Raw genomic sequence first — 16,939 nt, forward strand, 5'->3', positions numbered from 1 at the left:
AGTGGTGCGACGAAAATTGACCGGCAGACACTACCAACTGCTCTATTAGGAATAGAGATGGGCCCAGAAGTGCAAAGCCCAAACAGGTTGTGTACTGTACTTCTCCGACCCGACAAGGAAAAAAAAGAACGCCGCGGAAGTGAAAGAGCTCGATTCAGAAGCTAGGGTTTGGGGAGAGCAGCGGAAGGGGGTACCAGCCGGCGGCGATGGCGTCGGAGGAGGATGTGGCGGTGAAGGAGCCGCTGGATCTCATACGGCTCAGCCTCGACGAGCGCATCTACGTCAAGCTCCGCTCCGACCGCGAGCTCCGCGGCAAGCTCCATGTATGTTTCCTCGCCCCTCTTTGTAATTTCTGCTGTCGATCTGGTAGCTTTCGCTGCCTGAGCTTGGCTGCGTGAGGGATCTTGTTTATGTGTCCACTATGTGGTTGTGCTGCCTTATGTATTTTAATACTAGCTGATATTAATGCATAGAGAAATGAGTTGCCGTGGTCTTGTGGTGTGTAAACAGACTTTCCGGTTGAACTGGAAGACATCAGAACCCAAATTTATCTGTGTAGAGACTCATATGATGTACCCTTTTTCCCTTCCATTGGATATAAATGCGAGTAGAAGCTTTCGTTATGGACATCAACAATAACCGTTTACATTAGATAAAGCTTAACATGCTGATTCGAAAGTTTTCTCGATTAGTGGAACCAGATGAATTGCAATGTGTGTAGTATTTTAATTTTGAGTTCATAGAAATATGTTGGATTGTGGTGGCAGAATCATCTCGGCATTTCAATGCAAGACTTTGGGCATCATTTTCTAGGGATTGGTTGATCTTTGTATTTATCTTGTCAGATTCTGTTGAATAACTTAATAAAGATGGCTGCATGCATCATTTTGATGCAGAGGCCGGGGGTAATCCTCCTTTAAAAAAAGAAAAAAAAAGGAAAAAAGAATGGCCGCTTACTTTAGAATAAAGCATAACATGCTGGTTTCAGAGTTTTATCGATTAGTGGAACCAGATGTCTTGCAATGTAGTATTTTAATTTTGAGTTCATAGAAATATGTAGGAACGTAATGGCAAAATCATCTCGGCATTCCAATGTAAGACTTCGGGTTGCTTAAGTTAAGAGGTTATAACTTATTACCCGCTGGGCATTATTATCATTTCACCGATTCATTACAATTGTATACCTGGAAAAAACATATGTGGGTTATATGATGCGCCCCATGGGCCATACACTGTATTAATGCATTGTTATTCAGTTGTACTGACAGCTGGGAAATTTGACCCTGGGGCATCAGCATGGCCACTATTTGAGATTCTCTGTTTCTAAGTTTCCTTTATTCTTCCTTTGATCCAGGCTTATGATCAACATCTCAATATGATACTTGGAGATGTAGAAGAGATAGTGACTTCCATTGAAATTGATGATGAGACTTACGAGGAGATTGTTCGTGTAAGTACTTTCTCGTTCCTCGAAATTTTGAACTGTATGCTGATGTGAGTTTGTTCAAATTCAGACCGTCGACTACTGTTTGTTCCAAATCAAAATCATTAGTTATTCCAATATGTTTATTTAGTTTGTGTTAATGATGTGTAGAGCCTCTGGAGTGAGGGTTTGGCACGATTACCCTGATACTGCTTAACATTAAGTCATGTCTCACACAATCGTCAGTTCTGCACTCACATGTAATTTGGGAGGCGCATTGTTTTACCATGATGCTGCTTAACGATAACCCAGTGTCAGTTGCATAGTAACGTGTAAAATGCTTTGTGTTTATAAATGAGCAGTCTTACCTGCTTGTATTCTGCTGGTAACACTTGTGTTATATTGCATAATAAGCATAGCACCAATTTCTTTTGTTTACAGTTATTGTAGTCAGGGTTTTTAACTTATTTAATGAAACTTTCTTCCACGTATTACTAGATGTACTATGTGGCTCATGTCACTATGGTCACTTAATCACTTTACAGTGTATATGATAATTCATCTTCTTTTACTATTGAACCTGGTTACTTGTTTTCTTCATTTCGTTAACTTTTAAAATTCTGTGTGGTCACCGTTTCCATAGTTTGGGGTAATTCGATACAACAGCACAAAATGGTGTCAGATACTTTTGGCTGCTGATATGCAATAGATTTACTACTAACTTATATTCTCTATTCCAATGATTCCAGACCAGCAAGCGCACCATCCCCTACCTTTTTGTCCGAGGAGATGGCGTGATACTGGTTTCGCCGCCCTTGCGGACCGTCTGATGGCGTGATACTGGTCTCGCCGCCCTTGGGGACCGTCTGAAGTCAGGGCGGAACAACTACCATTCAATGGGCATTGGCAGCAGCGCTATCCGGATGACATGCATCAGCTTATACATGTTATCTGGAGCATTACCGGCTCGTGAGACACTGCATAACTTGAGTTAATCAATCATCCATGTATCCTGATACAAAGAGAAAACACTGTACTCACATCTGTTATGTAGATGGATCTGATTCAGGCACCTGTTCATCCATTAGACCATAGTCGAGGGAAGCTTGAGTTAATCATTCCTCTCCCAGCGCCTACCTCTGAATGGCATCTAGCAGCATCAACATTCACTGCGCGTTCACAGTTGCGGTTCACGGCGAACTGATTTTTGTGCTACGATATGAAATGTAATAAGTCAAATTCGCGAAACAAAAACCGGTGGTGGTGGGTGGGTCACTCCTTCCAGCCGGGCGAGACCCCCCCAAAGCTGACACGATGATCACGGCACGTCGATGAACATGGCGCCGTGTGCCCCCCATCACGAGAAAAACCAATTTAAATTTGACCGCAGCATCGTGCCGGTGGCAGCTTTTTATGTATTTACTATTATTTACGTATATGTACGCATGAACGATGGCGCCTAGTGCGCTGTGAGTGACCGGATGCCTTGATCCATGCACGTTCCGCATGTGCAGGGATTCTGCCCGGCCAGTTGCCCAGTTTGTTTAAACCGTTTATGTTTTTTGTTGACGGTGCGGGGCCGAAGCTTCGCACCGGCACGGCACCGCATGCATCCGACGACGACGCGTTCACCGCTCGTCCCCCCGCCCCGCCAACTCCTCTCCTATATATGCACGCCGGGCCGCGGACGTTTCGGCCATCCCGTCCTCAGAGCCGCGCAACGATCCAGCGCACACAGCAAATTAAGCAGCGACCTCCTTCGATCGAAGATGAGCCAGGACAAGGCCGCCGGCGAGAAGGCGGCGGCGGAGCCCAAGAGGCAGACGCCGCGGCTCAACGAGCGGATCCTCTCCTCCCTCTCCCGGAGGTCCGTCGCCGCCCACCCGTGGCACGACCTCGAGATCGGTGAGCCCCTTCCCCATTTCGTCTCAGATCCGGAGCTGCTGGTTGGTCGCTCACGCGGAACGTATGCTGATTAGTTAATCTTTGCGTGAATTGGCCGGTGCAGGCCCTGGCGCTCCGGCGGTGTTCAACGTGGTGGTGGAGATCACCAAGGGGAGCAAGGTCAAGTACGAGCTCGACAAGAAGACCGGGATGATCAAGGTCTGCAGTCTGCGCCCGCGCGCATTCCCTTCCCTCGCCTCTCTCAAACCCTTTTCCCTGTTAATTTGCATCGGCATGGATCGTGGATGTGTTCTGAGATGTGAGATCATCATCTGCCTGCCAGGTCGACCGGATCCTCTACTCCTCCGTGGTGTACCCTCACAACTACGGCTTCGTCCCACGCACCCTCTGCGAGGACAACGACCCCATCGATGTCCTCGTCCTCATGCAGGTGAGTGAATCGACCAACACTCCAATCATCGTCCTGTCATGACAAGTGCAAATTAACAATCCTGTCAAGGCATCACCGTCTGCATTACCCACCGTTCTTTTCTGACAACCGCGTGTTAATTAATCATTTCTTTTCTTTTCTTTTCAAACCAGGAACCAGTCCTCCCCGGCACCTTCCTCCGGGCCAGGGCCATCGGCCTCATGCCCATGATCGATCAGGCACGCTGAACCAATCCCCTCATCCCTGTCCAAGCGCACAAGTCAACTTTCCAGCCACCATTTTGGCATCAAGCTTATATTCATATCATACTCTCTGTTTTTTGTTTTTCTTAAACAGGGAGAGAAGGATGACAAGATCATAGCCGTCTGCGCCGACGACCCCGAGTACCACAACCTCAACCATCTCAGCGAGCTCTCTCCCCATCGCCTCCAGGAGATCCGCCGCTTCTTCGAAGATTGTACGTATACCATTCCCTGCATTATATATCTCGCATTTCCGCAACCTTTTCATGCATCTTCAGACTTCAAGTGTGTGATTCTTGGCTGATCAAATCTTTCAGACAAGAAGAATGAGAACAAGGAGGTGGCTGTCAACGACTTCCTCCAGGCCGATGATGCTCGTGCTGCCATCCAGCACTCCATGTAAGCTCTCGCCATTTTGGACGATGATCAGTAATCAAGCTCAAGAGGCATTGACGACGGAAGGCGTCGATCTATGCTGACCTAAATTGATTTGTTTCTTTTCAGGGATCTGTACGCAGAATACATTATGCACAGCCTAAGGCAGTAGAGTGTGTACTATTACTATTTTTCCTTTGCCCTTCCTCCTATGATGGGATGCAAAGAAGATCCCCTCGGAACATTTGGGATCTGATGAACAACCAAGCGAGTTTGTATTTCTACATTCTTGCTTTGTATTAGCCATATTTTCCCATCACTGTGGTACTATGTATCTCAAATTTGTATTCGAGACCTTGTGGTTTGGCTCGTGTATTATCTTCAGTTCTTACTGGACGGACAATAATATAACAATTTATCACATTGATATCTGAGATACTGTGGTAATGCCATATCTCAAATTTGTATTCTAGACCTCGTGGTTTGGCTCGTGTATCTTCAGTTCTTATTACTGAAGGAACAATAATATAACAATTTGTCACATTGACACATTGATATCTGAGATACCGTAGTACTACCTATCTCAAATTTGTATTGAAGACCATGTGGTTTGGCCCGTGTATCATGTTCAATTCTTACTATATGAACAATAATATAACAATTTGTCACATTGATATACAGTATGAGCTAAGTGTTTTTTCACCCCTTGTCAGATTGACCATTTTTGGTCTACAAACTTCAAAATTGAATAAGCTAACCCCATCTTTTTAATTCCGGATATTGTGTGTCCCTCCTTCCATTTGGAGTCGTACCAATGCTGAGTTGCTGACACACTGAGAGGACAGTGGCCATCCAGGTCATCTTCCGTATCATCATGTACTTGTAGAATGGATGCTAAACAAATTCAGAAGTTTATGCCTATTTGTTTATGCCTATTTGTTTACTGAGTGTGAGTTTTAAAATAAGGGTTTTTATCATTTTTGCCACTAGTTGTGTCCCACTACTCAGTTTTGCCATTAGAAGTTACGACTACTCAAAAATGCCATCGATCCGTGAGATGTTTGCTCAAAAATGTCATCGTTCCGTTAGATGTTTCCTCAAAAATGCCATTAAACATCGTTATTTTCACATCAAACTCATTGACCATGTTATATGACAAAAATAAGCCTAGACCCGCATGTCAGTTCTCTCTATCTCACAATGATAAGTATGGCCCCACTTGTCAGGAGTAACCAAGCGAATAATTTTATAGGAAAATAAGAACGTCGTTGGGATCAAGTGGGCCCCACACTTTATTGTAGTGAGATAGAAGGAGAGCTGGCATGCTGGTTCGTAGGTATTTATGTCATTATAACTGAAGGAAATATGCCCTAGAGGCAATAATAAAGTTATTATTTATTTTCTTATATCATGATAAAAGTTTATTATTCATGCTAGAATTGTATTAACCGAAAACATAATACATGTGTGAATACATAGACAAACAGAGTGTCACTAGTATGCCTCTACTTGACTAGCTCGTTAATCAAAGATGGTTATGTTTCCTAACCATGGACAAAGAGTTGTCATTTGATTAACGGGATCACATCATTAGTTGAATGATCTGATTGACATGACCAATTCCATTAGCTTAGCACCCGATCGTTTAGTATGTTGCTATTGCTTTCTTCACGACTTATACATGTTCCTATGACTATGAGATTATGTAACTCCCGTGTGCCGGAGGAACACTTTGTGTGCTACCAAACGTCACAACGTAACTGGGTGATTATAAAGGTGCTCTACAGGTGTCTTCAAAGGTACATGTTGGGTTGACGTATTTCGAGATTAGGATTTGTCACTCCGATCGTCGGAGAGGTATCTCTGGGCCCTCTCGGTAATGCACATCACTTAAGCCTTGCAAGCATTGCAACTAATGAGTTAGTTGCGGGATGATGTATTACGGAACGAGTAAAGAGACTTGCCGGTAACGAGATTGAACTAGGTATTGGATACCGACGATCGAATCTCGGGCAAGTAACATACCGATGACAAAGGGAACAACGTATGTTGTTATGCGGTCTGACCGATAAAGATCTTCGTAGAATATGTAGGAGCCAATATGGGCATCCAGGTCCCGCTATTGGTTATTGACCGGAGACGTGTCTCGGTCATGTCTACATTGTTCTCGAACCTGTAGGGTCCGCACGCTTAAGGTCTCGATGACAGTTATATTATGAGTTTATACGTTTTGATGTACCGAAGGTTGTTCGGAGTCCCGGATGAGATCACGGACATGACGAGGAGTCTCGAAATGGTCGAGACATAAAGATTGATATAGGCTTCCAATATATCAATCTTTATGTCTCGACCATTTTGAGACTCCTCGTCATGTCCATGATCACATCCGGGACTCCGAACAACCTTCGGTACATCAAAATACATAAACTCATAATAACTGTCATCGTAACGTTAAGCGTGCGGACCCTACGGTTCGAGAACAATGTAGACATGACCGAGATACGTCTTCGGTCAATAACCAATAGCGGGACCTGGATGCCCATATTGGCTCCTACATATTCTACGAAGATCTTTATCGGTCAGACCGCATAACAACATACGTTGTTCCCTTTGTCATCGGTATGTTACTTGCCCGAGATTCGATCGTCGGTATCCAATACCTAGTTCAATCTCGTTATCGGCAAGTCTCTTTACTCGTTCCGTAATACATCATCTTACAACTAACACATTAGTTGTAATGCTTGCAAGACTTATGTGATGTGCATTACCGAGAGGGCCCAGAGATACCTCTCCGACATTCGGAGTGACAAATCCTAATCTCGAAATACGCCAACCCAACAAGTACCTTTGGAGACACCTGTAGAGCACCTTTATGATCACCAAGTTACGTTGTGACGTTTGGTAGCACACAAAGTGTTCCTCCGGTAAACGGGAGTTGCATAATCTCATAGTCATAGGAACATGTATAAGTCATGAAGAAAGCAATAGCAACATACTAAACGATCGGGTGCTAAGCTAATGGAATGGGTCATGTCAATCAGATCATTCAACTAATGATGTGACCTCGTTAATCAAATAACAACTCTTTGTTCATGGTTAGGAAACATAACCATCTTTGATTAACGAGCTAGTCAAGTAGAGGCATACTAGTGACACTCTGTTTGTTTATATATTCACACATGTATTATGTTTCCGGTTAATACAATTCTAGCATGAATAATAAACATTTATCATGATATATGAGGAAATAAATAATAACTTTATTATTGCCCCTAGGGCACATTTCCTTCAGTCTCCCACTTGCACTAGAGTCAATAATCTAGATTACACAGTAATGATTCTAACACCCATGGAGCCTTGGTGCTGATCATGTTTTGCTCGTGGAAGAGGCTTAGTCAACGGGTCTGCTACATTCTGATCCGTATGTATCTTGCAAATCTCTATGTCTTCCACCTGGACTAGATCCCGGATGGAATTGAAGCGTCTCTTGATGTGCTTGGTTCTTTTGTGAAATCTGGATTCCTTTGCCAAGGCAATTGCACCAGTATTGTCACAAAAGATTTTCATTGGACCCGATGCACTAGGTATGACACCTAGATCGGATATGAACTCCTTCATCCAGACTCCTTCGTTTGCTGCTTCCGAAGCAGCTATGTACTCCGCTTCACATGTAGATCCCGCCACGACGCTTTGTTTAGAACTGCACCAACTGACAGCTCCACCGTTTAATGTAAACACGTATCCGGTTTGCGATTTAGAATCGTCCGGATCAGTGTCAAAGCTTGCATAACCGTTTACAATGAGCTCTTTGTCACCTCCATATACGAGAAACATATCCTTAGTCCTTTTCAGGTACTTCAGGATGTTCTTGACCGCTGTCCAGTGATCCACTCCTGGATTACTTTGGTACCTCCCTGCTAAACTTATAGCAAGGCACACATCAGGTCTGGTACACAGCATTGCATACATGATAGAGCCTATGGCTGAAGCATAGGGAACATCTTTCATTTTCTCTCTATCTTCTGCAGTGGTCGGGCATTGAGTCTGACTCAACTTCACACCTTGTAACACAGGCAAGAACCCTTTCTTTGCTTGATCCATTTTGAACTTCTTCAAAATCTTGTCAAGGTATGTGCTTTGTGAAAGTCCAATTAAGCGTCTTGATCTATCTCTATAGATCTTTATGCCTAATATGTAAGCAGCTTCACCGAGGTCTTTCATAGAAAAACTCTTATTCAAGTATCCCTTTATGCTATCCAGAAATTCTATATCATTTCCAATCAGTAATATGTCATCCACATATAATATCAGAAATGCTACAGAGCTCCCACTCACTTTCTTGTAAATACAGGCTTCTCCGAAAGTCTGTATAAAACCAAATGCTTTGATTACACTATCAAAGAGTTTATTCCAACTCCGAGAGGTTTGCACCAGTCCATAAATGGATCGCTGGAGCTTGCACACTTTGTTAGCTCCCTTTGGATCGACAAAACCTTCTGGTTGCATCATATACAACTCTTCTTCCAGAAATCCATTCAGGAATGCAGTTTTGACATCCATCTGCCAAATTTCATAATCATAAAATGCGGCAATTGCTGACATGATTCGGACAGACTTAAGCATCGCTACGGGTGAAAAGGTCTCATCGTAGTCAACCCCTTGAACTTGTCGAAAACCTTTTGCGACAAGTCGAGCTTTGTAGACAGTAATATTACCGTCAACGTCAGTCTTCTTCTTGAAGATCCATTTATTCTCAATTGCTTGCCGATCATCTGGCAAGTCAACCAAAGTCCATACTTTGTTCTCATACATGGATCCCATCTCAGATTTCATGGCTTCAAGCCATTTTGCGGAATCTGGGCTCACCATCGCTTCTTCATAGTTCGTAGGTTCATCATGATCTAGCAGCATGATTTCCAGAACAGGATTACCGTACCACTCTGGCGCGAATCTCACTCTAGTTGATCTACGAGGTTCAGTAGTATCTTGTCCTGAAGTTTCATGATCATTATCATTAGCTTCCTCACTAATTGGTGTAGGTGTCGCAGAAACAGTTTTCTGTGATGTACTACCTTCTAATAAGGGAGCAGGTACAGTTACCTCATCAAGTTCTACTTTCCTCCCACTCACATCTTTCGAGAGAAACTCCTTCTCCAGAAATTTTCCGAATTTAGCAACAAAAGTCTTGCCTTCGGATCTGTGATAGAAGTTGTATCCAATAGTTTCCTTTGGATATCCTATGAAGACACATTTCTCCGATTTGGGTTCGAGCTTATCAGGTTGAAGCTTTTTCACATAAGCATCGCAGCCCCAAACTTTCAGAAACGACAACTTTGGTTTCTTGCCAAACCATAGTTCATAAGGCGTCGTCTCAACGGATTTCGATGGTGCCCTATTCAACGTGAATGCGGCCGTCTCTAAAGCATAACCCCAAAATGATAGCGGTAAATCAGTAAGAGACATCATAGATCGCACCATATCCAATAAAGTATGATTACAACGTTCGGACACACCATTACGCTGTGGTGTTTCAGGTGGCGTGAGTTGCGAAACTATTCCGCATTGCTTCAAATGTACACCAAACTCGTAACTCAAATATTCTCCTCCACGATCAGATCGTAGAAACTTTATTTTCTTGTTACAATGATTTTCAACTTCACTCTGAAATTCTTTGAACTTTTCAAATGTTTCAGACTTATGTTTCATTAAGTAGATATACCCATATCTGCTTAAGTCATCTATGAAGGTGAGAAAATAACGATATCCGCCACGAGCCTCAATATTCATCGGACCACATACTGAAGGAAATATGCCCTAGAGGCAATAATAAAGTTATTATTTATTTCCTTATATCATGATACATGTTTATTATTCATGCTAGAATTGTATTAACCGGAAACATAATGCATGTGTGAATACATAGACAAACAGAGTGTCACTAGTATGCCTCTACTTGACTAGCTCATTAATCAAAGATGGTTATGTTTCCTAACCATGGACAAAGAGTTGTTATTTGATTAACGGGATCACATCATTAGTTGAATGATCTGATTGACATGACCCATTCCATTAGCTTAGCACCCGATCGTTTAGTATGTTGCTATTGCTTTCTTCATGACTTATACATGTTCCTATGACTATGAGATTATGCAACTCCCATTTGCTGGAGGAACACTTTGTGTGCTACCAAACGTCACAACGTAACTGGGTGATTATAAAGGTACTCTACATGTGTCTCCAGAGGTACATGTTGGGTTGACGTATTTCGAGATTAGGATTTGTCACTCCGATCGTCGGAGAGGTATCTCTGGGCCCTCTCGGTAATGCACATCACTTAAGCCTTGCAAGCAATGCAACTAAAGAGTTAGTTACGAGATGATGTATTACGGAACGAGTAAAGAGACTTGCCGGTAACGAGATTGAACTAGGTATTGGATACCGACGATCGAATCTCGGGCAAGTAACATACCGATGACAAAGGGAACAACGTATGTTGTTATGCGGTCTGACCGATAAAGATCTTCGTAGAATATGTAGGAGCCAATATGGGCATCCAGGTCCCGCTATTGGTTATTGACCAGAGACATGTCTCGGTCATGTCTACATTGTTCTCGAACCCGTAGGGTCCGCACGCTTAAGGTTTCGATGACAGTTATATTATGAGTTTATACGTTTTGATGTACCGAAGGTTGTTCGGAGTCCCGGATGTGATCACAGACATGACGAGGAGTCTCGAAATGGTCGAGACATAAAGATTGATATATTGGACGGCTATATTCGGACACCGGAAGTGTTCCGGATGATTTCGGAGAAAATCGGAGAGCCGGAGGGTTACCGGAACCCCACCGGGAGAAGTAATGGGCCATATGGGCCTTAGTGGAGAGAGAGAGGGGCAGCCAAAGGTGGGCCGCGCGCCTCTTCCCCCTGGTCCTAATTGGACTAGGAGAGGGGGGGCGGCGCCCCCCTTTCCTTCTCCTTCCCCACTTCTTTCCCCCTCCTAGTAGGAGTCCTACTCCTACTAGGAGGAGGACTCCTCCTTGGCGCGCCATAGGGGCCGGCCGGCCTCCTCCTCTCTTGAACCTTTATATACGGAGGCAGGGGCACTCCAGAGATACACAAGTTGATCCACGTGATCATATTCTTAGCCGTGTGCGGCGCCCCCTGCCACCGTAGTCCTCGATAATATTGTAGCGGTGCTTAGGCGAAGCCCTGCGACAGTAGTACATCAAGATCGTCACCACGCCGTTGTGTTGACGGAACTCTTCCCCGACACTTTGCTGGATTGGAGTCCGGGGATCGTCATCGAGCTGAACGTGTGCTAAAACTCGGAGGTGCCGTAGTTTCGGTGCTTGATCGGTCGGGCCGTGGAGACGTATGACTACATCAACCAAACGCTTCCGTTGTCAATCTACAAGGGTACGTAGATCACACTCTCCCCTCTCGTTGCTATGCATCACCATGATCTTGCGCGTGCGTAGGATTTTTTTTGAAATTACTACGTTCCCCAACAGTGGTATCAGAGCCAGGTTTTATGTGTTGATGTTATATGCACGAGTAGAACACAAGTGAATTGTGGGCGATATAAGTCATACTGCTTACCAGCATGTCATACTTTGGTTCGGCGGTATTGTTGGATGAAGCGGCCTGGGCTGACAATACGCGTACGCTTACGCGAGACCGGTTCTCCCGACGTGCTTTGCAGACAGGTGGCTGGCGGGTGTCAGTTTCTCCAACTTTAGTTGAACCGAGTGTGGCTACGCCCGGTCCTTGCGAAGGTTAAAACAGCACCAACTTGACAAACTATCGTTGTGGTTTTGATGCGTAGGTAAGAACGGTTCTTGCTAAGCCCGTAGTAGCCACGTAAAACTTGCAACAACAAAGTAGAGGACGTCTAACTTGTTTTTGCAGGGCATGTTGTGATGTGATATGGTCAAGACGTGATGAGATATAAGTTTTTGTATGAGATGATCATGTTTTGTTGAAGTTATCAGCAACTGGCAAAATCCTTATGGTTGTCTCTCTATTGCATAAGATGCAAGCGTCCAATAATTGCTTTACTTTATCGCTATGCGATAGCAATAGTTGCAAGAGCAATTGTTGGCGAGACGACCACGTGACGACACATTGATATAGATCAAGATGATGGAGATCATGGTGTCATGCCGGTGACGATATAGATCATGACAGTACTTTGGAGATGGAGATCAAAGAAGCAAGATGATGATGGCCATATCATGTCACATATTTTGATTGCATATGATGTTTATCTTATACATCTTATTTTTGCTTAGTTTGACGGTAGCATTTTAAGATGATCTCTCACTAATTATCAAGAAGTGTTCTCCCTGAGTATGCACCGTTGCGAAAGTTCTTCGTGCCGAGACACCACGTGATGATCGGGTGTGATAGGCTCTATGTTCAAATACAACGGGTGCAAAACAGTTGCACACGCGGAATACTCAGGTTATACTTGACGAGCCAAGCATATACAGATATGGCCTCGGAACATGGAGACCAAAAGGTCGAACGTGAATCATATAGTAGATATGATCAACATAGTGATGTTCACCATTGAAAACTACTCCATCTCACGTGATGATCGGACATGGTTTAGTTGATTTGGATCACGTGATCACTTAGAGGATTAGAGGGATGTCTATCTAAGTGGGAGTTCTTAAGTAATATGATTAATTGAACTTTAATTTATCATGAACTTAGTCCTGGTAGTATTAGCATATCTATGTTGTAGATCAATAGCTCGCGTTGTTGCTTTCATATGTTTATTTTGATATGTTCCTAGAGAAAATTGTGTTGAAAAATGTTAGTAGCAATACGGATTGGATCCGTGATCTGAGGTTTATCCTCATTGCTGCACAGAAGAATTATGTCCTTGATGCACCGCTAGGTGACAGACCTATTGCAGGAGCAGATGCAGACGTTATGAACGTTTGGCTAGCTCAATATGATGACTACTTGATAGTTTAAGTGCACCATGCTTAAACGGCTTAGAATCGGGACTTCAAAGACGTTTTGAACGTCATGGACCATATGAGATGTTCCAGGAGTTGAAGTTAATATTTCAAGCAAATACCCGAGTTGAGAGATATGAAGTCTCCAACAAGTTCTATAGCTAAAAGATGGAGGAGAATCGCTCAACAAGTGAGCATGTGCTCAGATTGTCTGGGTACTACAATCGTTTGAATCAAGTGGGAGTTAATCTTCCAGATAAAATAGTGATTGACAGAATTCTCTAGTCACCATCACCAAGTTAGTAGAACTTCGTGATGAACTATAATATGCAAGGGATAACGGAAACAATTCCCAAGCTCTTCGTGATGCTAAAATCGACGAAGGTAGAAATCAAGAAAAACATCAAGTGTTGATGGTAGACAAGACCACTAGTTTCAAGAAAAGGGCAAAGGGAAGGAGGGGAACTTCAAGAAGAACGGCAAGCAAGTTGCTGCTCAAGTGAAGAAGCCCAAGTCTGGTCCTAAGCCTGAGACTAAGTGCTTCTACTGCAAAGGGACTGATCACTGAAAGTGGAACTGCCCCAAGTATTTGGCGAATAAGAAGGATGGCAAAGTGAACATAAGTATATTTGATATACATGTTATTGATGTGTACTTTACTAGTGTTTATAGCAACCCCTCAGTATTTGATACTAGTTCAGTTACTATGATTAGTAACTTGAATCAGGAGTTGCAGAATGAACAAAGACTAGTTAAGGGTGAGGTGACGATGTGTGTTGGAAGTAGTTCCAAGATTGATATGATCATCATCGCACACTCCCTATACTTTTGGGATTAGTGTTGAACCTGAATAAGTGTTATTTGGTGTTTGCGTTGAGCATGAATATGATTTGATCATGTTTATTGTAATACGGTTATTCATTTAAGTAAGAGAATAAATTGTTGTTCTGTTTACATGAATAAAACCTTATATGGTTACACACCCAATGAAAATAGTTCGTTGGATCTCGATCGTAGTGATACACATAATCATAACATTGAAACCAAAAGATGCAAAGTTAATAATGATAGTGCAACTTATTTGTGGCACTGACGTTTAGGTCATATTGGTGTAAAGCGCATGAAGAAACTCCAAGCTGATGGGTTTTTGGAATCACTTGATTATGAATCAGTTGATGCTTGCGAACCATGCCTCATGGGCAAGATGACTAAAAACGCCGTTCTCCAGAACTATGGAGCGAGCAACTGACTTATTGGAAATAATACATACTGATGTATGAGATCCTATGAGTGTTAAGGCTCACGGCGGGTATCATTATTTTCTGACCTTCACAGATGATTTGAGCAGATATGGGTATATCTACTTAATGAAACACAAGTCTGAAATATTTGAAAAGTTCAAAGAATTTCAGAGTGAAGTGGAGAATCATCGTAACAAGAAAATAAAAGTTTCTACGATATGATCGCAGAGGTAAAATATTTGAGTTACGAGTTTGGCCTTCAGTTAAAACAATGTGAAATAGTTTCACTACTCACGCCACCTGGAACACCACAGCATAATGGTGTGTCCGAACATCATAACCGTACTTTATTAGATATGGTGCGATCTATGATGTCTCTTATCGATCTACCACTATCGTTTTGGGGTTATGCATTAAAGACAGCTGCATTCACATTTAAAAGGGCACCATCTAAGTCCGTTGAGACGACACAATCTGAACTGTGGTTTGGCAAGAAACCAAAGTTGTCATTTCTTAAAGTTTGGGATTGTGATGCTTATATGAAAAAGTTTTATCCTGATAAGCTCAAACCCAAATCGGAGAAATGTGTCTTCATAGGATATCCAAAGGAAACTATTGGATACACCTTCTATCATAGATCCGAAGGCAAGACTTTTGTTGCTAAATTCGGAAACTTTCTGGAGAAGGAGTTTCTCTCAAAAGAAGTGAGTGGGAGGAAAGTAGAAAACTTGATAAGGTAATTGTACCTTCTCCCTTATTGGAAAGTAGTTCATCACAAAAATTTGTTCTTGTGACTACTACACCAATTAGTGAGGAAGCTAATGATGATGATCATGTAACTTCAGATCAAGTTACTACCGAATCTCGTAGGTAAACCAGAGTGAGATCCACACCAGAGTGGTACGGTAATCCTGTTCTGGAAGTCATGTTACTAGACCATGACGAACTTGCGAACTATGAGGAAGCGATGATGAGCCCAGATTCCGCGAAATGGTTTGAGGCCATGAAATCTGAGATATGATCCATGTATGAGAACAAAGTATGGACTTTGATGGATTTGCCCGATGATCGGCAAGCCATAGAAAATAAATGGATCTTCAAGAGGAAGACAGACGCTGATAGTAGTGTTACTATCTACAAAGCTAGACTTGTCGAAAAAGGTTTTTGACAAAGTTCAAGGTGTTGACTACGATGAAATTTTCTCACTCGTAGCGATGCTTAAGTCTGTCCAAATCATGTTAACAATTGCCGCATTTTTATGAAATCTGGCAAATGGATAAACAAAACTACATTCCTTAATGGATTTAAAGAAGAGTTGTATATGATGCAACCAGAAGGTTTTGTCAATCCTAAAGGTGCTAACAAAATATGCAAGCTCTAGCAATCCATCTATGGACTGGTGCAAGCATCTCGGAGTTGGAATATACGCTTTGATAAGTTGATCAAAGCATATAGTTTTATACAGACTTACGGTGAAGCCTGTATTTACAAGAAAGTGAGTGGGAGCACTACATCATGTCTGATAAGTATATGTGTGTGACATATTGTTGATCGGAAATAATGTAGAATTATTCTGCAAAGCATAAAGGAGTGTTTGAAAGGATTTTTTCAAAGAAAGACCTCGGTGAAGCTGCTTACATATTGAGCATCAAGATCTATAGAGATAGATCAAGACGCTTGATAAATTTTTTCAATGAGTACATACCTTGACAAGATTTTGAAGTAGTTCAAAATGGAACAGTCAAAGAAAAAATTTCTTGCCTGTGTTACAAGGTGTGAAGTTGAGTAAGACTCAAAGCCCGACCACGGCAGAAGATAGAAAGAGAATGAAAGTCATTCCCTATGCCTCAGTCATAGGTTCTATAAAGTATGCCATGCTGTGTACCAGATCTATTGTATACCATACACTGTGTTAAGAGAGGGAGTACAATAGTGATCTAGGAGTAGATCAATGGACAGCGGTCAAAATTATCCTTACTGGAATAAGGATATGTTTCTCGATTACGGAGGTGACAAAATATCAGAGCCTTCCCCGACCTTAGGAGCCCCATTGCTTGATCGTTTTTAGAAGCCGAGTTGTGTCTAGAAAAATGTTTTGAGTCATTTAGGAATTATATATCGGAGAGCTTAGGAATTCTTTTTACTTCCCAGTCTCCTCATCGCTCTGGTAAGGCTTCCTGACGTAGAGTTTTGACTCTTCTCTTCTCAAATTTCACTAATTTTTTTTAGGATCACGCGAGTATTTTGGATTTGTTCCGATGGTTTTGTGACGAGAACATTGTTCTTGGTGCCTCCTGTCTTTAGGGGTTGTGGCAGTGTCCCGGGGAGTTGAGCTCCGAGGTGTTGTCGTCACA

General features: G+C 42.7%; 2 protein-coding genes across 2 annotated transcripts; both read left to right on the forward strand.

Annotated features, from left to right (window-relative positions):
• Nucleotides 1-70: 70 nt before the first annotated feature.
• On the forward strand, nucleotides 71-2,538 carry LOC125519822 (sm-like protein LSM3A). The gene is made up of 3 exons (XM_048684596.2): nucleotides 71-323; nucleotides 1,355-1,450; nucleotides 2,173-2,538. The coding sequence occupies exons 1-3, from the start codon at nucleotides 207-209 to the stop codon at nucleotides 2,251-2,253; spliced, it is 294 nt and encodes a 97-aa protein (XP_048540553.1). The 5' UTR covers nucleotides 71-206; the 3' UTR covers nucleotides 2,254-2,538.
• Nucleotides 2,539-3,105: 567 nt separating this feature from the next.
• Nucleotides 3,106-4,796, forward strand: LOC125519780 (soluble inorganic pyrophosphatase). Its single transcript, XM_048684552.2, has 7 exons — nucleotides 3,106-3,328; nucleotides 3,432-3,526; nucleotides 3,651-3,758; nucleotides 3,911-3,976; nucleotides 4,095-4,215; nucleotides 4,318-4,399; nucleotides 4,505-4,796. Exons 1-7 carry the CDS (start codon nucleotides 3,193-3,195, stop codon nucleotides 4,545-4,547), a joined length of 651 nt encoding a protein of 216 aa, XP_048540509.1. The 5' UTR covers nucleotides 3,106-3,192; the 3' UTR covers nucleotides 4,548-4,796.
• The last annotated feature ends 12,143 nt before the right edge of the window (nucleotides 4,797-16,939 follow it).

This window comes from Triticum urartu, chromosome 1A (genome assembly GCF_056163025.1).
Source record: "Triticum urartu cultivar PI428250 chromosome 1A, HENAU_Tu73, whole genome shotgun sequence".
NCBI lineage: Eukaryota > Viridiplantae > Streptophyta > Magnoliopsida > Poales > Poaceae > Triticum > Triticum urartu.